Here is a 22,805-nt window from a genome sequence, read left to right on the forward strand (position 1 = left end):
CCTTTAGTTTGTTGTGGCCACCAAGGACAACATAATCCTTACAGTAGTGTTTGTTATTTTATTGCCTGACAACAAATTTCACTTTCTATTTTTTGCCTCAGGAAAAAAAATACAAAATTGATTATCTATGGTCAATCTGTTGGAAAATTGGCTATGGAAAAGGAAGGACTATTCAATCACTGTGGAAGCTTTACTGGCTAATCAAATTTATGTTCTTCCTAGCAGACACTCTCCTTCCCATTATCCCTTCCTTCTCTGGCAAAGGAAGCCCATTACTGGTTTATCTGTCCTTCTCCTGGAAACCTAAGGGGCACTGAAGAAGGTAACCTCACCTTAGCTCAAGGGATGAGGTCTAAGGAGAGATCAATCAAACTTGTCACCAGCCCATTGGCCAAAATGGTTTTATGTTTCAGGGTGAAGCTAATCAAGAAGACTAGATGGACTCTCCATCTAGTTGGACTATTTATTCTAGAGGGACTTTTGCTCCAAGGTGATGAGAGATTCTTTCCCTGTGTCTTTGAATTCTGCCCATTTTAAGTCAAGCAAGGTTGGGGCTAGGCGGGAAGTGTAACATCTGTTACTTCCTGTGCTCATCTGATAGGAGAAGTTGCTTTGAAACTAAGCTGACATTTCAGAAAGTCCTTGGCTCTACCCACTTAGAGCCTCTCTACTTTCTCCTACCTTCCTATAAAAGACAAAATTGTTTCTTTATGGTTAAAGTCACTTTGTGAGGTGAGATTCTATAGAAGACAGCCGGAAACAGTTAACTCTCTCAGCAGCTTATAATAAGAAATCCAGATACTTCACAGGGACAAGCAAAAATTTTAAAGCATCATTCCTTAATGTTTTTCAGAGTTCTCCTCTATGATAAGACTGTCGTGGGATCAAGTTATGTCTCTGATGTTCAACCTCGAGATCAAAGAAAAATTACCTAAAATCTGAAAGCAAACAGAGCCAATCCTTCCAGCCTGCAGCAGTTATAAATGCCAGGGCTTTAAATCTACCGGAGGAACACAGACTGGATCCTTAGCTTTGGTTTCCACTCAACATTCAGTGACCCTTTTATAAACCATCTCCAGCCTTGAAGCCCACCCTTGACTCTTCATCCCCGGGTAGCCACTGGCCTGCTGCTTGATTCCCATTTTCAGCAAAATTTCCAAAACCAGCTGTCTGAACCTTCTCTCCCCTGTGTTTCTAATTCTGGCAGGCTTCTCTGAGACAGCTCTCACCACTGTGGCCTCCATTTTGACAAAGCCAGTGTCTTTGAGTCCACTGGTGTCTTCCGTGGACTCAGCTTCCTTCTTGAAAAGATTTATCTTCTAGACGTCCCTGGTACTTTGAACTTTCATGGGTCTTGCAATTCACTGATTACTCCTCATTTTAAGCTGCAGACTGATCTCAGAGTGCAGCTATGTCCCCTCTGCTGCCCATGAACTCGCTCCACTTGTGCCAACAGAAGCCATTTTTTTCAGCACTCCCTTTTCCTACCATTTCTACTCTCATACTTTCTGGTTCCCTACCTCTGACCAGTTCTTTCTACTGAGCTCAAGGCAGACACATGTAAACGCCCCATAACATTTAGTTTTTAGAATCACTACCTGAGACTACGACCTGCTTACCTTAAATGCTTAAGAGCCCTCCCCAACTGATAGGACACTGGAATATGCCTGTTAGTTAAAACATCTTTGACTGTCCCCATCAAAATATATCCTCAATGTGGTGACTCATCACCTGTCTGGCAGCTCTGAACAGGGCTCCCTCACTGCAGAGACTTCTCACTTCCTTATTTTCTCAGTCAATTTTTTTCACCCTTGGGTTCTTTATCCACACAGAAGGCAGAATTATCTCTTTAAAATGTTTGTGGAGCTGAAAGGATGGCTTAGCCATAAAGAGAATATACTGTTCTTGCAAAGGACTTGATTTAGGTCCCCAGAATCCATGGTGGGAGGTTCACAATTACCTGTAACTCCAGATCCAGGGAATGTGACTCCTCCATCTAACCACTTTGGGCTCTGCGTGCACGCGCGCGCGCGCGCGCGCACACACACACACACACACACACACACACACACCATTTAAAAATAAATCTTTTTTTAAAAGAATGGGTTCTTGCTGAATAGCTATCAGTGAATTTCCTTGGTTTTGGACTAATATCTCATATTACTTGCTATCACCCAGAAAACTATGTGAAAGTTGCTTCTGCCAGCATTTCTGGCATCTTCTTTCTACTTCATTCATTCTGTTTCAATTCTTCTAGATTTTTCTTTTATGCAGTAGCCTCTCTTCCATCAGTTTCTTTTTTGCTTGCTATTCTTTCTACTTAGCACAATACCTTTACATAAATGGATCAAATACATCATTCACATCTCAGTTTAAATGTTGTCTTAGCCACTATTCTATTGTTGCAAAGAGACAGCATGACCAAGGCAACTCATAGAAGAAAGCATTTAACTGGGAGCCTGCTTACAGTTTCGGAGGCTTAATCCAGTATCATCATGGCAGGGAGCTTGGCAGCACACAGGCAGACATGGTACTGGAGAAGGAGCTGCAATCTACTTCTTGATCTCCAGGCCAAGAGAAACACTGCACCTGGTGTGGGTTTCTGAAACCTCAAATCCCACCCCCCAGTGACACATTTCCTCCAACAAAGCCACATCTACTGCAATAAGACCACACCTTCTAATCCCTTTAATCCTTTCTAACAGTTACACTCCCTGGAGACCAAGCATTCAAATATATGAGCCTATGTGGGCTATTCCTATCCTAAATCACCACAAATGTCATGTTTTATAGGTGCTTTTTTTGATCCTTCCATTTAAAGGGGTTCTTAATGTTACTGTATGTTTTATCTTCAGCATGGGGCCTAGCTCCTTTAAAAATAATCTCTTTTGTTTAACTGTTTGTGGTCCCTTGGTTCATTCAGCACCGGGAACAGAATCTGACTGCTGCTAGTACGTGCTCACTGCACTGAATTGCTATTCCACCTGGATTTATCCAGGGGCGGCCTCTCTGGCTTTTCTAACACATCCATATTAAGAAATTGTATTGAGAGGTGCTTGGATCTGAGGTCACCCACAGTCCTTTCTGATGTGCCTTCTGGCTCGTTTTTCCTGTCCTCTCTGACATTTGTCCTCTGCTGCAGCCACACAGAATCCCTTTCCAGTCACATATGTGCTTCACCTTCCTTGTCTCCTTGCTGTTTAGCCGTTCTGTTTCCCATGAATCACAACCAGCTGACCCTTCAAAATTGGTCACACACTTCTTTATCAAATTAGCCAATAACTTTCCCAAAGTTATAAAACTAATAAGCTGACTGTTGAGAAATCAAATACAGTATCTTTAGCGAACCAAGGCCAGCTGGACTCCCATGCAGTAGACAGGATCGTCAGGTCCAGTCTCACTTAAAAGAACTATATGATCTGTCACTCCAAGTGCTACGCAGACTGGGCTGCAGAAGTGATCAGATTGGAAGGATGAGTCACCCTGAACCTCAGTTACACCCCAGTCTCAGAATTTTTTCCTCTGAGGCCTTTGCTTTCCAACCTGAGCAGAGGTGAGAGTATTTCTGGTTTTCTCAGCTAAGGGTACCCTAATCAGAAGTCATCATTAGCCCCCAAAAGTCACACTCCTTCAAAACCCATCAAACTCAGATGTGAAATTTGTCCACATGCTATTTCCTACCTTGGGCATGCATATCAGCAAATGTCCTGTTGTTTGAGACCTTTTAGCGGAGCTCTTGTCAGGCTGGACCTCTGCAGAAAGGGCAAGCTGAAACGGCTGCAGGTGAGAGCACAAGGGGGCATAGAGAACAAGGACATCTTAAAAGGCAAGTCCACCTCAAGGGACATTCTCACCATCAATTCATCACACACTGTTACATTAATACAGCTGTTCAGATGCACTAGAACATGCTATGTAAGTCATTCCTGACATGCTGGATTTATGTACAATCTAAAGAGTATTCACCAGCCACAAACAGTGACATCTTCATGAGACCACTTAGGGTAGAAGGGTCACTTGTAGATAAAACATCAACCTATTTCTATTTTAATGTCTCTCTGGGCTAACCCAAATGAATGCTCAGAATTAGAAAACAAATACTATTTCGAAATGATCAAATTATAGTTTCCATGAATGAACTCACTGACCACTTAGAATAGGCATTCATTTGAATTTTATAGCCACGATATGAACTTTGGAAGATTACAGTGCACCAGATGCAGGTTTAAAGCATCCATATTCCTGAGATACATGAAGGTAACAGCCATCCCCACTGTATAACATCCCTGTGGTATAAAACCACACACCTAACAAACAGCACACTGGCTCGGGTTTCTAGTTTTTCTAATTAGGTAATACTTTTTAAAAACTGGGACCACACAACTTAGGTCAAGACTTATCTCTTAAAAGAACAATATTCTACAGTTATGCCTACCTTTCCTTTGACCATTACTCGAACATACGTGGGCTGCACATCAACCTCAATTAATGAGGTATCCATGTACCTTCAAAATTAAGCATATCAGATCTAGTAATTGTTAAAAAAAAAAACCATTCATTCCAAAGCAGTAAAACATGAAATCATGCTTGCAAGACCATTTTAGATGAAGAAAATTTTAAATGTCCATGCTAAACTAGTCCTAAAATACCAACCTTAAATTCTGCCTAGTCCAGAGGAAACTCAACATATCAGCAATTTCATTTTTAGACATACAAGTACACTTGGCATTGATTGCCCCAGCTCAAAAATATCTGAGGTCTAAAATGCCAGAGGTTTTCAAAAAAAATGGTTTGTCATATTCTTCCATGAATATTTTATTGAAACCCCTAGGATGTCAGCAGCTTGTGGTGCTGATCCACCCCACTCCGGGCCACCAGTCGCCAGCTCTGCTTTCTAGATGCTCTGTGCCCTACAGCTGTTCCACAGGTGCACAGGACCCGCACCGCTGGGGTGGTGGCTTCTCGCCCTAGAAGGTGCAAGCAGCTGAACAACAGTGCCTTTCAGGGACAGCAGCCACCCAAGGCCAGGCTGCTCTTTTTTTTTTCCAGCTAGATTTTACACCACCCGTTAAAATAGGTTTTGTCCAGTAACTTTATCTTAAAAACTGATTGTGAATATAAGGAAACGGAGCAATGATTCACAATTAAGATGGGGGGGGGCTCATCCAGGGGGCTGTGGTGAGGACCAAAGGCCCAGGCTTTGGAGTCATACAGGTTTGTGAGGAATGCACTCCTCTGATTCCAGCTTCACGGCCTTCACTGCATTCCCGAGTTCTTGCTCAGTCTGTTTCTTCCTCTGTACAGCGAAGAGTACCCTGCCCTCTAAAAGTTCTCAGAAGGCACACAAGCAGTGTTCCTCAGACAGTTCATGCTAATAAAGTATTTTGTTATCAGCTCTTAAATAGTAAGAATGAAAAATGGACAGAGTTCTCTCCCGTGCTTAGGATTCCCATGTGTTCACCTGCTCCTGCCTATAAGGCCTTGGTTTGTTTCTTACCAGTTCTTTCTGGGGCAAACTACTTCTCATCTCCCTGTTTTCACTGCTCAGGCCAACAAGTTCCACTGGCCACCCCACACTGCCAACCACCAGCCTCACACCCTGACATTCTGCTTCCCTGACCTCTCCCTTCCAACTTACTTTCCTACCTAGAGCCTTTCTCTCCGTAGTTACTGCTAGGGGTCTCTCTCATAAGGTGACATCTCATTAGCAGTTGGAGGACAGAGACATTGATGATGACAGTGACACAGACACGGGGAAGTGGGTACAATTGAGATGGGCAGCACAATGACTAGGTATCGCCAGGGCAGTAATCAGAATCTGACACTGTCAAGCAATGAGGTGCAGTGACCTGTAAAGCTTCAGATTCTCGTTGCAGGAAGGGGCAGGAAGGGTAGGTGATGAGACAGACTGAGTGTGAGTGTCAAACCCCGGGACCTTTAGAAAAGACAATTAATAGTCTGCCATGGTCACGAGAGGCAAACAGGTCACCTGGCCACTGTAGTCATGCCTGTCCACTGGAGTAAAGTACAACTGAAAACTAGTCACAACGTGGGGAGCTCAGAGAAGAGTGTCTCTTGTGACCAAGAGCTCTAAGGTGGAATGAGGAGGAGAAGGCTGACCATCTAAGTAAGGCTCATGGTTACGTCACGGCATTTTGTAAAATGAAGAGATCTGTCAAAGTAAAGCAACAGTCCTAGAATAAAGGGTACCTGCGATATAGCATCAGAAAAGAGCACAACTCTGGGAATCATTTCAACTCTGCCTGCATGATTCAAGAGCCCATAGCCATTCGGCTGCAGGGTTCTTGGTTTCCCCCTTTTCATCTTTGTACACTTATATTACAGTGAGGGATGTAGAGATGACTCAGTGGCTAAAAGTACTTGTTGCTCTTGCAGAGGGCCTGGGTTCACATCCCAAACAAATGGCTCATGACCACCTGTGACTCCAGCTCCCGTGACTCCAGTGCCCTAGTTTGTCCTTTGTGGGAACCAGGCATGTGTATAGTGCACACACATTCATACAGGCAAAATTAATACATATAAAATAAAAACAAACCCTTTTTAAAAATTACAATGAACACGGTGTCTCTTTAAAACAGCAAACCGATTTCCATTTCAGTGTTTCAGAACTCAGGAGAATGCTACCTAGAAAGAGATCTGATGGGAGAGCCATGAGAATTAATGCATAATAAAATACCTTACCTATAGACAGCCAGGTCCAGGATGATCTGGTTGTGTTTCTCATCATCTTTCAAAGAGAAATCAAGTCTATAAAGGACACATGGCGGGGGGGGGAGGTGACTTTAGTACACTTGTAAAGATAACCCAAGCATATAGTCAAAAGTAAATGACAACTGGTATATAAAAATCCTCGAAACCAAACATATCTTGCTAATTAGACAATAAGACATCTATGTTAATTTAAAAAATTAAGAAGCCTGGGTAGCCTATGGACAAATCGCTCTTGCTGACTTTGTTTGACGTGTGAGTTTTAAAGGTAAATCATATGCAAAGCACTTGCTTGGGTTTGGTGCAGAGATGGAGACACCTGGTGGCCGAAGTGTTCTTTTCCATTTAGTTTGAGTTTGCTAGAACCCAACTACACTAGGGATGTCCTTCTGAGGACATAAATGCTGCCCCTGTTGGCTTTGCTTCCGACAGTCCCTCAAGTCCCTGGCAGTTTTCCTTCTTTTTCCTTACCACATCGTCTCATCATCTTTCATGCTTCCATCCCTTTTGTCCTGAGACAGTCAGCAATTTATGACATCTATTTTATAGCTAAAGAAACAGAGGTTCACAGCGGTGAAGATGTTCAGAAAAAAGGCATGGGGGACCTGGATAGGCAAGAGCCGAAGCCCCTGACCCTTCAGCTATACTCCCTGGCTGAGTCCTAAGTATAACTGCTACACTGACAGCATATTCCATGGAATTACTTGGTCACTTACTAAACTGTAATCAATATAAGGCAACAACATTAAGCAATAGACACAAATTGTTTAGAAAATACAAATTATCTCTAATTTTGGCTATTTTTTTCCAGGTCTGCTGTGGCAAGGACTCTTGTCATTCCCAACAATCTAAACACACAGGCTTCTTCAGGGTCTGATATAAGCCCTGTACTCCTCATCTCCTGGGAGCCTCCTATGGGCTGACCTCTGTGTTTTGATAACTTATCTACAGTCAGTTAATTTGAACTCTATTCCTGTGTAACTTAAAATCAGTTTTCGAGGATTTTTATTTTTGTTTCCTGGTGTCGAGGATTACTAGAAAGAAAAGTCCCTATAATTTTTCCTTTATCTCTAGTAATAGAACCCCATGATGCACATGGCTACGCAGAATAAAGAGCCCATTTTCTATCCTCTCTTGATCCAAGGTTAGAACATATGAAGAAATGTGTTGTGGGCACTTTCCAGCAATTTCTCTTAAGAAACAATATGTGTGTCCTTTCCTGCCTCCTTTATTCAGCCAAGAATAACAGATCACGCTAACACATGAATTGTGAAGATTACTTATCAAGCTGCTGCAATCGTCTAGGCAAAAGGCAGCATTGGCCCACTCTAAGATGGAAGTGAAGGAGCTGATGCACAGGTGGATGTTGGTACTATGGAAATAAACGTAGATGGTGATCACTGATAAAAGGCCAGGAGAGGAGAGTCGGGAATCAATGGATTCGGGCCTTAGAATCAATGGGTGGATAACTGTTGCTGAGATGCAGACGGTGGGAGGCAAGAATGGTGGAGAGGTGAGAACAGTAAGCCGGGGCAGAGAAAACAGTTGTCCTTCTCAGTCATGTATACCAATAAACTGATGCCACCTGCTGACTGGATATTGAAGCTTTGAACTCAGGGCAGAGGCAGAAACTTGTTATGCAGTCTGAACCCTGTGATCAAAGCTATAGGACTTATTTTTTTAATTATTTATTTTTGTCACATTTAAATTTGTTTCATATGTGACATATTTTGATTATATTCTTTTCTCTCCCACTAAGTCCTCCCAGATCCTCTCCATCTCCCTGACTACCCCAAATCATGTTCTTTTTCTCCATCTCAAAGAAAACAAATGAACCAAAAATAATAACAACAACAACAAAAGCATGGAGTCCATTTTGTGTTGGCTATTATTCCTAAGCGTGGGACCTGTCCTGGGGTGAGGTTGATAGACGCAGTGACACTCCATTGGAGAAGTTCCCTCTCCCAGCAGACATCAACTGTGAATGTTTCATGATTCGGGGTGGGCTTTGCCCACTTTCCCTTCTTTGTGCTGGGAAAAGCCACAGGATTTGATGAAGTCCTGGCTCAGAAAACATGACAAAAATAAAGAAGAGCAGCTGAGAAACTTCCTCTAGAGCTCACAGAAGCAGGAGCTCCATCCAAGAGCAAGAAGAGCCCACTTTCACAAGGAAAGGAATGCTGCTGGATCAAAATTCCCGAGGCCGAATATGATGGGGCCTGGGCTTTGAATGCTCACCGTGCAATGATGGGACAACAAAAGTTTTCAGATAATGCGGTATTCAGAAGTGGCTTTAAGGAGAAACAGAAAGAGCTGGGCGGTGGTGGCGCACGCCTTTAATTCCAGCACTTGGGAGGCAGAGGCAGACGAATCTCTGTGAGTTCAAGGCCAGCCTGGTCTACAAAGTGAGTTCCAGGACAGCCAGGGCAATAGAGAAACCCTGTCTTGAAAAGCCAAAAACAGGGAGAAGAAATACAAAACAAAATGTCAGCGACTGAGTACTGACAAGTCTGTTAAGAAATCTGACTACTGCCGGGCGGTGGTGGCGCACGCCTTTAATCCCAGCACTCGGGAGGCAGAGGCAGGCGGATCTCTGTGAGTTCGAGACCAGCCTGGTCTACAAGAGCTAGTTCCAGGACAGGCTCTAAAGCCACAGAGAAACCCTGTCTCGAAAAACCAAAAAAAAAAAGAAAAAAAAAAATCTGACTACTGCTTGGGGCAGAGGAGCAGAAGCTGACAGACCCTGGGGGAGAGGAGGCGCTGTTTTTGTTAACGTTCCTGAAGTCTGCCTGTTTGCTGGTGCCATTGGTCGGGTAGGTGCTGCCGCGGATCAGGGCTTGCTGAGAAGCTAAGCCTTGGATGGTAAGAGACAGAGATGCTGAATCAGTGAGACAGCAAGGAAGCTGAGTTTGACAGCAGGTTCAGCCACCACAGAACAGTGTCTACCACAGAAAACAGAAGATGCCTGCTTGATTTTGTTTTTTTTCAGTGAAGAAGCAAGGTCTTTGGTTAAGCCTATGGGAACATAAGGCAGTGCTGGAGATGAGGAGGAGGAGGAGGGAGGTGTCAGCACTCCCTGTGAGCCACTGAGAGAATGCTTATCAGGACAGTACAGGGCAAACGCAGTCGACTTAGGACCTGTGGCCTCTCACCTGCACGGCGAGCAACAGGTAAAGGTGGATACCTCACTCCATGCAACTGACCAGGAGGAATGCTCAAGATTAAGCAGTGCGTGAATTGGCAAGTTGGTGATGATGGACAGAGGGAAAGAGGGCGCTGAGGATGAATTATTTCTGTGAGGGACATAAATACTAAATCAGGAAGAGAACACAGTGTCCGGACCGCAAGTACAACTAGAATGTGTGTAGGTTCCTGCATGAATGGTGCCCGTGGCTGCCGCATGGGAGGGAGTCTGTGATATTGGAGATGATGGTCAGTGAGTTGATGAGGTTACGGCTCAGGACATGGGCTACTGATGGCAGCAACTAGAGAAATGAAACCAGGCTCTTGTGGCTGAACTGAGGGGACAAAATATGTCAAAAGTCACCAGGACTGAGAATAGGATTGATGAGGCAGAGAAATGGGGATCTAAGTGTTAAGATCTTCCATGAACAGAGAGGGCAGGTTGGGGACTGACTGGGGTTATGTAGAAGACAAGAAGCGATGGACATTCAACAGGGGCTGGGGATTTTAGGAAAAGGGAGTCAGATAGGGTGAACTTTACCTGAGGTGTGTGGAGAGAAAGAATAGGGTCAATGATGGAAGCACAAGTGACCTTAGTCACTGGGCAAAGATATGCATCACCTGAAGGAGGAAATGATGCTATTGATGAGTCTGTAAGATCCAGAAAGTGTAGGTGGATGGTAGACAGGAACAGGAGGAGAGGGAACTGGGACAGATATAAAGGGTTATAATTCTGATGAGGACAGACGCCCTGGGACATGAAGTAGGAGGGATGGCCAAGGGATCCAGGGACTAGGGGCAGTAGGGAGTAATTTCTTCATAGAGGCTTCTCAAGAGAACTGGCTTTAGGACAGGTAGGGTAGTTAGTGTGGGAGATAGGACTGGGTACTCTGTCCAGAAAAATGTAAGGCTCTGAGGGTCTCCCTTCTTCCCCATCGAGCTGGAGACAGAGCAGCTCCTGTCACGTGTGCTCCCACACCAGCAGTACCTAGCCTAGAGTCAGGAGCTGCATTGCTGTCTGCTGGATGATGAGAGAGCATGCCACGCGGCAGACTGGAGACTCGACTGTGGAAACCATCACCCTGGGACAGTGTGTACAAGGCCGAGGCATCAGCTTCATAGCTGTGTGACTTGGGCCATATCGCTGACCTAAGGAGAGGTTATTCCATGTCCCAAACATGCTTTCTGTGGAGATGAGCAATGCCTGGGAGGACTCAGATTGTCTTTGTTGTGGTAATGGCATACAAATGAAATGATGGCAAGAAATGGGTTTTGAGTAATGAAATGAAGCTAATGAGATTTAGCCCATAGGCTTGTTATCTGCATTGTGACTATAAAAGGCACTGTGGGCATGCTCTCTAGTTACCAGCTTTCAGACAGACAGACAGACAGACAGACAGACAGACAGACAGGATAGCTCAGGTATTCTGAGACTGGAGGCTTTCCAGGTTTTTCCTCCCTCCATGACCGAGGTGTTTCTAGCAGTGCCTTTCACTAGCTTTTGAATGCTCTGTAGATGTGTTCCAGGGAAAATGTAGACATAAAGGAGATGCCTCGGAGTTCTCAGACAGATTGCCTTGTGACAGAGTCTCAAAGATTCGTAAACACGATGACGCGGTGACAGTTTTCAGGCATAAAACTGTACATGGTCCAGGATTTCATGGGATGCAGAAAGAACTAAGATTCCCATATGTCAGGACTGTTTTCTAGAAACCAGGAGAATCATGTGCTAGAAATAATCAGAGATGTCTGGCTTCTACCCATACACAAAATGACATTCCTGTTACCCCCATCAAACTTATTCGCAGTGGTCGACGTGCTCTCGTCAGAGGAAGCCTGTCACGGAGGCCACAGCAGTGTGTGGTGTGCACTATTGCGACTCTCAGTATCTCCACTTGTCCTCACGTACTTGGCTTCATTGACATTCAGGACCTTCCCATCTTCAGTGACCAAAGTCCGGGGTGGTTTCACTTTCTTCTTATTTCCACTTAAGGTTACAAGTGATGGGAGAGACCAGGGGGCAGGAGTCATCAAGAAAAACAAAATGAGTATGAGTATAAAAATTACTAATACATCTTTGTAAAATACTTTAAGAAACTTAATAAGGAATTTATTATTTTATTTGCAATTCACTTAAGACTCTGTCCTCTTAATCCTATACTGCTAGTTAAAAACCAAGCCAAGTTTTACGTGGTTATAGCTATATCTCCAAAGCAAAAATGTGACCAAGACAATTTGCCAGGGAATTTGAATTGGGGAAGTAAATTCCCTTTCATGAAATATTCATGAATATTTAAATGAGTCTATTTTATGCATGATTTACCCAGATAACTGTCAATTCTCCACGTGTGTGTATGCAACTTCTGCTTTAGTTAAAATAACAATTTTTGAAATGCAAGTGAAAACTATCCTGTGGAGATAAAGATACTGGTACATAAGGAACCTGTTACCTGACACTTCTCCCAGCATCATTTCCTGGGGCAAGTCCAGAACTGCTCAGAATACCTATCAACACACGACTGATTGGCTCTACTGTGGTACAGAACAGTGAGAAGCACCTCACAGCTGTGAAAAATGTGTCTGCTCCTTACACACTGATGAAGGAGAATGCTGACAGGGCATTTAGCAGCAAATATACGCCACAGACGTTTACTTTTTTGTGCGGAACTGTGGATTAGAACAAGGGTGTGTACAGCCAGGAAAGTGCTGGACCACTGAGCTAGGCTTAAGATCACTCTTTTTCCGACTCAAACCCCATTAGAGGTTGATTTACACGCAGGTTAGTGGTGATTTACACAGTTGCAGGGAGAGGAAAAAGCGGGGTGCTACCAAGCCACACTTGTTCACTCTTACTATGCTGAATGGCAGCATAGGAGAAAGTAAAATGCAATATGTGAAGCAAAAAGTTAGCACATGTTTTTCTTTACAGTAATAACACTTGAATAAGTAAGTGGGCATAAGTGGACACAAGGAAGGATGATATAACCATAGGTAATGATGCGCCTTGAATTGCTCTACTGTCTTTTAATAGAGATTTTATGTTAGCTGACTTTATTGTTCTAATATCACATTCTTTTTAATATTTATTTATTTATTGTGTATACAGTATTCTGTCTGTGTGTATGTCTGCAGGCCAGAAGAGGGCGCCAGACCCCATTACAGATGGCTGTGAGCCACCATGAGGTTGCTGGGAATTGAACTCAGGACCTTTGGAAGAGCAGGCAATGCTCTTAACCGCTGAGCCATCTCTCCAGCCCCCTAATATCACATTCTTTTGCACATTAACAGTTTCCTGATCTGATCCAGAGATTTTAGTAACTTGGGTCAAAAAACGAAGCCAGAAACACCAAGCTTCACTATTATCAGGACAGACAAGAGTTCAGGTAGAGCAAGAGGCACACCTGTGTTCTTGCTTTCTCACAGCCAATGAAAATGCTTGTGTATTTAAAAAGGCAGGCACACCTCAGGGATTAAACAGGGTAACTGAGACCTCCATCCAAATCTGTTGTATTTTTTTAAGTATTAGGAAGAAAAAAACCTTCTTGGTTTTCTAGATTGCTTTAGATTTAATGTAATATAAATTATTTACTCCATATATATTCCATATATATATATAATATAGACACAATCAAAACATATTCAGCTACATATGTTAAGAATACTGTAAGTCTACAAATGCAGAATTTATATTTCAAAGGGATCTTAAATCTGTATAGAACCTTCATGTTTAACTGGCTCATCTGCTTTTCTCAAAAAAATATAGTGGAGTGTTAAAACAGGTCATATGTTCTGCTTAACAAAGTAGGACCAGATGAAAAGTTAGGTACTTGCAAGCATGACAGCGGGTTGTAGGGTCAGGACATAAATGCTCATTTTCTGATGCGGCCTTCCTGCTCTTCTCAAAGCAATGTGTAGCCTTAAACAAATCACTACATTTTGCATCTTCCTATCTCTCCAAACAGTGAAGAACACTGCATGAAAGTAGTAGAGATTTTTAGTAGTCTTCCTACTCAGATTCTTGTTTTCCATTGACAATCATAGAAAAAAAACGTTTGTTCTTTTTTTTACCTCCTTGCCATGCAACAACTATTTCAGAGTGTACTGATGACATTCTCAAGCTCACAGATTCCAAGTATCCTTGTCAGTGATATATTTTACATGTTACATACTAGATTTCAGCATTGACATGGAGTGGAAGGAAACAGAGCCTGTCTATGAAAGGTGCAATTGACATAAGCATTACCTACGAATCCTAGAAACGAAGAAGTCGTGAGATGACATCTAAACCCTTCAAAGTGGCATCACACTGTGAAATGTCTCGGAGAGATGCACCATGAGAATAAAAAGCTTAATGATTCTAATTCTAATTCTTCATTCAAATGAACAGAACAGACTTAAAGAAATTCATTCACCCCACAAAATAATCTTTTCCTTTGAGCCTTACGCACTATTTTTAACCGAGGCCAAGCTATTTCTAGATATATGAAAAGTGGATTAAAAAAGGAATCTCCACCTAAAATGGCAAAAATCCCTGATGTTCTAAACTTAAGATTTTTATGTTAATAGAAGGTAACAAAATAAAATTCGACAAAAAAAATCTATATTTGGAAGAGGCAAGATTCATGGGTGATGGTTAGTTATGGTTAGGCACAGACAGAAGGCAAAGCATCTACACTGTGAACACACACTCCATCAGAGAGTGCTGTCTCGTTCATTCATGGGAAAATGGAATACCTTAAGTTTTCTTGGGCTTTACGTTGTTTTTCCATGTGCCTAAGAGTTTCCAACCTAGATTCAGGAGTGAACAAAGAGGGTTTGTTCCAGAATGCCATGTCATCTTCATGTTCATCTGATTTCTTTGCGATGTGCTCCTCTTCTTGTGTTTCTGGTACCTGGAGATGGTCTTTGTCCTCTATGGAAGATGGGCTGGACAAAGCAAACAGACCCAGAGCATGTAAGGCCAAGAATGGACGTAGGAGCTTCAACTTTAATGTTTCCTCTTATGATTTTCCTCGGTTAACTTCATATCTGTGAACGACAAATAGCCTTGGGAGTCCACATTAGCTAAATTGGGGGAAATTATTGCCTTATCACGAAGGCAGACCCTCATCTTCTATCTTTAGAATATTGCAGTATCCAGTTGAAGTGTGCATATGCCTAGTTAATGTGAGTCGGCTGGAGAGCTTTATAAATAGTAGAGATTTCTGAGCTCTCATTAGAGTGGGGGCCCTTGGGTCTTTGTGGAATCTTGCAGGAGTTTCTGATGACCAGCTGGGCATGGAGCTCACTGAGCCTTTGCGATTTCCCCACATCCAGCCCTATCCCTGTCGCACCGCCTGCTCTCCACATTGTTCCTAGTTCTGGCTCTAATCGACAATTTGATCATTTGACGTCCAGATTCTTCAGTAACCTCCCCCTCTAAACCCTTTCAGGAGCCGCGAGGGGCTTTCCGTGCAATGCCCTCCACTTTATTGATGGTTAAACTTCTGATTATGCTGCTGCATACAGCAGCCGCTCTCTGTTCTCTCCTTTATCCTGTTTTGTGTATTGTCTGAGAATTAAATGATCTCTCTGTGTAATTGAATGAGATTACACTGAGATTACATTTGTTCAACATGAATTCAAGACATTTACTGGGCCAGAATCCTGGGCAAGATAGACCATAAGACCACTTTCAGCACATGGTTCTGTTCTAGTAGAGAGAAAAGGATACAGAACAACAAACACTGGTAAGGGACTCTCTCCCTTCGTCACGCCCTAGAAGACACACTCTGTTAACAACTGGTATTCAGTGTAAACTTATTTGAAGCTATAAATTCTAGGTATATTAAATAATTACTCAGTATTCATTAGGTTTGGGGTTGTTGACAGAAAGTCTTATTTAGTTGATCTTCAGGAAGAACACTACTTTTATAAAGGCATTAATAGGGAAACATTACTGAAAGTTAGATACTACAGGCAGAACATAGAAATAAGTTCTGCTTGGGTTGTTTTTACATTTTAAAAACTGCAACTAGATATTTCAATGGATAAAACAATGAAAATAACTGAAAGAAAGTGCTCTGCCCTAGAGCTAAAGTTTTCTGGAACAGAAACATCAACCTGTGGGGGATCAGTAATATTCTATAGTATGCCAGTTAATTATCAGTAGAATAATTAGCTCCATCTTAGATAACATTTTCTATAAAGTGACTAGTTGGCTTACTTTCATTGTTTACAATCTAAAACTTTAAAATGGCAAGAGAGAGAGAGAGAAAGAGAGAGAGAGAGAGAGAGAGAGAGAGAGAGAGAGAGAGAGAGAGAGAGAGAGAGAGAGAGAGAGAGAGAGAGGAGTCAGAGACAGCCCCTGTTCCTGCTATTAGTATTTCCATAGAGGACTAGGCTACACAACTATAACATATACACAGAGCAACTAGGTCAGTCTCATGCAGACTCCCTGGTTGTTGGTTAAGTCTCTCTGAGCCCCTATGACCCCAGGAAAGTCGACTGTGTGAGTGTTCCCACAGTGTCCTTGACCCTTCTGGCTCCTAAACCCCTTTCTCCTCCTCTTCCACAGGATTCCCAAATTCTACCTAATGTTCAGCTGTGGGTCTCTGCATATCACACCATCAGTTGCTGCATGATGCCTCTCTAATGACAATTGGGCCAGGCACCAATCTGGTCACAGGGGATGGCCAGTTCAGGCTACATATCCACTTTTGAGACTCTTTTACTGGCTTTGGGACCCTACTTCTCATACTGGGTCACCTTGCCCAGCCTTAATGCTTGGGGAGGTGCTTAGTCATACTAAAACTTGATACGCCATGATTTATTGATACTCATAGGAGACCTGCCTTTTCCTGGATGGAGACAGAAGAAGAGGGGATGGGTGTTGAAGGGGAACGGGGGAGAGGAACTGGGAGGGGGGATTGGGTGGGGAAGGCTGCAGTTGGGATGTAAAATAAGGAGATGAATAAAAAATGGTTTAAAAAATCCTCTACTTATAAAAAGCCAATACTACTATTCTTCTAAATGAACAGAGCAACAAATGACTCCTACTGACATGTCCACAGGTGACTGCACTGTCGTCCCAGCATCAGAGAAGCTTCTTGCAGCAGACCCACAACTAGACCGTGTGCAGAGAGTGAGAGACTTTGGAGCACTCAGACCCAAATGGGGTGTCTTATCAAATCCTCCCTCAAGGCTCAGGATCTATGTGGAAGGGGTGGGGGCAGAAAGATTTTGAGGGCCCGAGGTGATAAATGACTCCAAGGGGACAGTGTGTTCCATACACATGAACACTGATGAACACAGGAACTTATAGCAACCGTGAAAGCAAGCACAAGACCTGCACAAGTTCAAGCCAGACAAAATCGGCACTGAAAAGGGAAGTGAACACAGAGTCCCATCCCTAGCCAAGATGCCTGTTTGCAATTGGCACATGTTGGAGAAGGAAACTCGATTTTCTCCAATGGAGTGTCACTGAAGAAAACAATTCAAATCGCTGAGAGGAAGTGCTTTGCCCTAGAGCTAAAGTGTGGTATACCAACCACACTCCAGGGCAGGCTGTGAGCCTCATACAGTTGGTCAACACAAGTCAGACTCTGTGGTGTGGTATGTGTGTGTGGTATGTTGTGCTGTATGTGTGAAAGAGAGAGATGCATGTGCACACTGTTTTTTGTTTTGTTTGGGGTTTTTTAAGAAAGAGAGTGAGGACATGAAGTGGGTGGGTTGAAAGAGGGGAAGATCTTGGAGGATCTAAACACATTAAGAATCAAAACATATTAAATGAAATTCTCAACAGATAAATAAAAATATAGAAAATATTTTAGAAAGAAAAACCAGTAGAATCATTAGCTAAGTGACTAAAGTCTTCAAAATCAAATCAGATCCAAATGTAGGTGGCTGGTGCTAAAATGTCAGAGCTCTCCAGAGAATGAACACAGTTCCATCTTCAGCACTGCTTTCAAGTCACTCTTTTGTCCCTCTTTCTACCTGTCAGCAGAACCTACCATCACTGCTGAAGAATAAACTGATTTCAGCTAAGACTCATTTCCAGGCCTTAAAATATCTGCTGTTTAAATAAAATTCGAGACTTCCATCTAATCTGAGGCCCTTTACTCCCTCTCCAAGTTCCTGTCTGGCTTGGTCCAGCTCACAGTTGGTTTTGCCTGGGAGAGACACACGGTCTCCCTCCACTCTCCTGCCTCACCTATTGTTCATCTCTGTGCTCATCATTATGCCTAGTTAGATTCTCCAGCCTATATTTTCCTGGGAGGATGGGAATGAGAAGCAGGTGATGCTCATGGCCCACTTGACCATTGCTCCCGTAACCTTGCCGGTGCTGCCTCTGTCCGGACACTGACTTCTCCTTTTTGGAGTATCTTGGCCATTTTCAGAGACACCATAAGAGTTCTCCAACCACACTGTTCCCTGCTGAGGTGGTCAGTACACTTGGTTGATCCTTCTGGGACAACTCCTGAGTGTCGGACCCTGACAATTCGGGTCACAGACTCTTATTGTGGCAACTCTCTTGGTGGTATCCTTTCAGAACACCTCAAGCCTGATTCCTCTTAACATCAATACTTTCTTTGCCTGGGAGAGATTCCCAGGTCAGTACTATGGGAGATGCTGGCAGTACCCCTTCCATGCTCGCTGTGCTCTAGGCTGTTACAACTCACTACTCATCTCTCCTATTCGTCATTAAGCAGAGAGGGAAGACCTTCACCTGCCCTTCCTGTAGACCTTGAATCTCAGTGCCATTTTTTCTGAAACATTTGTGGAGGCACTTACTTTTCCTCTCCACCTAAACCAATAAGTCAATAGTCAGCAAGTACCCTACCTAGCCTGCATCACTGAGGGCTTGAGTACAGATAGACAGATGTCATGTCTTGAAGGATTTCATAAGCAAGATAAAAAGATATCAAAATAACTTTAACTACATTAAGGTCTTTTTAGAGAGATGTCACTGTGTAGCTCTGGCTGGCCTGGAACTCACAAAGATTTGTCTGCTTCTGCTTCCCAAATACTAGTGTTAAAGGAATGAGCCACCACAACCAGTTACATTAAAATACATGCCTAGTATGTGCGGGCTTCAAGGCAGCGGACACCATTGAGGATGAAGAGGGGGACAGACCAGAATACTCAGTAGGCTTCTAATGTTTCCATGGCATTTCATTTTTTTCTAAAAGATTCATTACAAGCATACAAATGACTATAATGCATTCTGTCTGGGTGGTGGAACAATAGCTTCTTGCTTAATTGTTTATAAAGCATTTGTATACATCTGAAATACTTTATAATTACTATTTTCTCAATTTTAAGAAATATCTAATACTCTCTTATGTAGAACTGAATCAAGTGACTATAATTGTGATCATGTAAGATAAATACCATGAAAAATTCAGATCCATACAAGATCAATTAGAGGGTTATTAATCACATTTTAAAATGCATTCACTATATAATTCACAAAATAGGATGTTTTATGATGCAATCAAAATTATTCATTATATAATTGTGTGATTTGCATTTAACTTTCTAAACTATTCCTGCCTTAGAAATCAAGGTACACCTGTTAATTCATCTTCCCTGTACATGTTTAGAGAGATTTCTTTTGGTATAATTTCAGGTGCAAATGCAAGTTGCTGGTTAGGAAAAGCAATTTTTCTAAGAAAAGAAATGCTTCTAGAATCATCATCATAGGATGCTCATGATGCCCTGCCCCCTTGCCATATTATGTCCTGGAACGTAATAGATGTTGTGAACACTTTCAGGAGGGAATACTGCTTCTGTTTTAGTGGGAGTTAACAAGAAAACAAACCACTGATCTACGCACCAAACAGCATGAGTGTCTGTGTACCAATGCCCATCAAAACCTGGGCAGCTTTTCTTCTTGTCTTCATCTTCTTCCTCGAGTTTCCTCTGGGCCTCCTCTTTCTCTTTGGCCCGTCTAAGGCAGTAAGCTTTCTCTTGTTCTCTGATTTGCTGTTCAACTTCTGGGTAGTCCTGTAATGCCTGGATCCTTTCAGAACGCTCTATTTCTTTGCCATCCAACCACTTAAACAAAAAGCACAATTATTCAATTCAGCCAAGCAAAATGATTTATGCCTGTAATACTAGCACTCAGGTGACTGAGGCAGGAAGACTTCCAGGAGTTCAAGGGCAGACTATGCCAACTTACAAAGGTAGGAAGGAAGGGGGTAGGGTGAAAGAAATGAAAAAAGGAGGGAAGATGGGAAAGATCAGCCCCAAGTTTATGTTGATTGATATATTTTTAAATTAGAAATACTAATGCCATAGCAACAGAAAATTAAAACAAAGTAATTAATGGAAAATATCAGAAATATTTGTCTAAATCAATGCTTATTTTATACAAGTAATAAAGTTTACAAAGCACCATCACTGGAAATAAGTGGGTCTTCTGTCAAAATAATTAATGACAAGCTCTCAAAATATTTCTATTAATTTCATAACTGCTCACTTTATTAAGAGTGTTGATGCTTAAAGCAAGTCACAGCTCCTGTAACAATGGCATTATGCAAGCTTCTTCGTGGAAAGGACCTAACACAAGATCATGTGCCACCCTGGAGTACATTAACAAAGTGGTCTTTGTTGCAGACAGTATTTACACAATATTTATTAATTTTTACAAATTAAAATGTATACATACAGGATGAGATGGTGGTTCAGTCAGTAAATTGCTTGCTGTGCAAACATAAGGACTGTGTTCTACCCCTTGTACCCAGGTAAAAAGCCAGGCATGATGGTGCACACATGTAATTCCAGAGCAGTGGAGCTAAACACAGGTAAGGCCCTGGGCTCTTTGGTCAACTAGCCTACCCTAATTGGTGAGCTCTAGGACCCAGTGAGAGTCACTGTATAAAAACAAACAACAATTTGTACACAAGGTGACTCCTTAGGAGGAATCGTACCTGAAGTAATGTTCTGCACTCTATCTACATATACATACAATCCCAATATGTATCCATGCCCCCCACATGAACACACAAGCACATACATACATACATGCCCCACCGAAAAAATACAAGCAAATGGTAAAAACAAAATGCCAACTAATATACAAAATGTCAAAGCTTCCAGTTCAAAGAGATCTGTTATTAGCCCAGCCTCATTCTACAGAAAGAGGTAGGAGATTTAGATTGCTGCACTTGGCCAACAATGGTTTCCCTTAGTGCCTGTGATATAGTCACTGCAAATGTCACCACATCTGGTCAAAAAGACTTAGATGTGATATAGTTAATGATCCGCAGTGAGCAGCTGGATTACTATTGGGTTACAGAGAGCCTATAATGAGCAGCTGGATTACTATTGGGTTACAGAGAGCCTATAAGTAAGAATGTTGGAAGTACAAGCACAAGCCTCAGAGTTACAGAAGTAGGAGAAGACAGAGGACTTGAGCTCATGAATTCCATAGTCTGACCAGTTCCTGGACCCATTTGCCTACCATGTTTACATATTTAAAATGTGTGGAATACTGAATTCCTTTCAAAACCTCAGCTCCCTTTTAAAGCCATTCTTGACCATTAAAAAAAAAGGTGTATCTCTCTTCTTATGTGTGAAAAGAAAAATCATGCAACATTAAACTTCATTATACAAAACTGAAAAGAAAGAAGGAAGGAAGGAAAGAAAGGAGAGAGAGGAAGGAAGGGAGACAAGGAGGGAGAGAGGGAGGGAGTGAGGGAGAGAGGGACGGAGGGAGGGAGGGAGGGAGGGAGGGAGAGAGAGAGAGAGAGAGAGAGAGAGAGAGAGAGAGAGAGAGAGAGAGAGAGAGAGAGAGAGAGCATAAACCCAAAGATACAGTCGCCCTCTAGAGGTGGCAAGCAGCAAGGCACATGGTTTTCCTTATGACTAAACGTCCTTTCAGATCTTGGACCCTCTGAACCCTAAGGTGAATTTGCCTAGCTCTAAGGCTTTAAATTTGTGTTAACCTGCTGAATAGGAATAGGAAACCAGCACAAAGTGAATTTAAAGAAAGACAAATTTAATGAAGTATAAAACTGCCAACTATTAGGATAAGTCATATTATACATTAAAATGATATTGAAGAGATGAGGAAGCATGTTTTCATGAGACTCATACAGCTGCTATGCACAGACTAGAGATTTCATTTTAAGCTTCCTGGCAGCCAAAGTAAAAAAAGAAAAACATTATTAGTCAGATGTTTGATTTTTTCACTCTCTTGAATTTTAAAATATATTAATTTCTGGCTTCCATCTAATATCTGGCTTTAAAACAGATCTTTAAAGGGGAGTGTCATAATGGAGATAAGGAGAAATGTTACATACTATCTGCAGAGAAGTACACAGCAGAGTTCCAGGCTTTTCAGAGGTTTTGTTTCCAGTATTTATCCTTGAAGACTGAGGCGGTGGTGACAACACCTCCCTTGAAGCTATCATTTAAGGTGATTAGTGGCTGCAGTGCACTTTCTAAAAGCAACTCAGTTCAAGCTTGAGTTAAGGTCTAATCAAGCTGGGAAATTCTGATATTCATGACATAAAATAAATCTCTGCAATAAGTACAATATGTAAATTTGCAAGTAAATATTAGCATGTGTATGTAAATGAGACCATAAAATATTAACATAAATATGGATTGGACATTATTGTATTAGATTGGGAGAGTCTAGTTAAATAGAATTTTTTAACCCAGGATTCTGATGAGTTTTGGGAAGCAAGGTGCTGTTCTTGGTTGTGTCTGGAGCATATTTACCTATTTGATTCATAATGTCTTCATAAATATTTTAAATTTTTATTTAATCACATGTACTGTTCCTAAGAACATGAAAAAAGACCCCTCTATCACCTTCCAGACTAGAGACCTCATACAGAGAAGTGGCTTCTCATTTGGCCCTGTGCCCAGCACCTATCATAGGGATCGCATTTATTTGAAGA

The 22,805-nt window shown here is 42.2% G+C and overlaps 1 protein-coding gene across 1 annotated transcript in view; it reads right to left on the minus strand.

Moving 5' to 3' along the window:
* Positions 1–22,805, minus strand: part of Dnaaf11 (dynein axonemal assembly factor 11) — a 94,406-nt gene that overhangs the window by 43,520 nt on the left and 28,081 nt on the right. The window contains exons 5-10 of the mRNA XM_038343498.1: positions 19,730–19,950; positions 14,647–14,838; positions 11,822–11,899; positions 6,703–6,768; positions 4,436–4,505; positions 3,682–3,777 (exon numbers count right to left, since the gene is read on the minus strand). Coding sequence (XP_038199426.1) covers positions 3,682–3,777; positions 4,436–4,505; positions 6,703–6,768; positions 11,822–11,899; positions 14,647–14,838; positions 19,730–19,950 — 723 coding nt within the window. The remainder of the gene's footprint in view (positions 1–3,681; positions 3,778–4,435; positions 4,506–6,702; positions 6,769–11,821; positions 11,900–14,646; positions 14,839–19,729; positions 19,951–22,805) is intronic.

This window comes from Arvicola amphibius, chromosome 9 (assembly GCF_903992535.2).
Source record: "Arvicola amphibius chromosome 9, mArvAmp1.2, whole genome shotgun sequence".
NCBI classification, from domain to species: Eukaryota; Metazoa; Chordata; class Mammalia; order Rodentia; family Cricetidae; genus Arvicola; species Arvicola amphibius.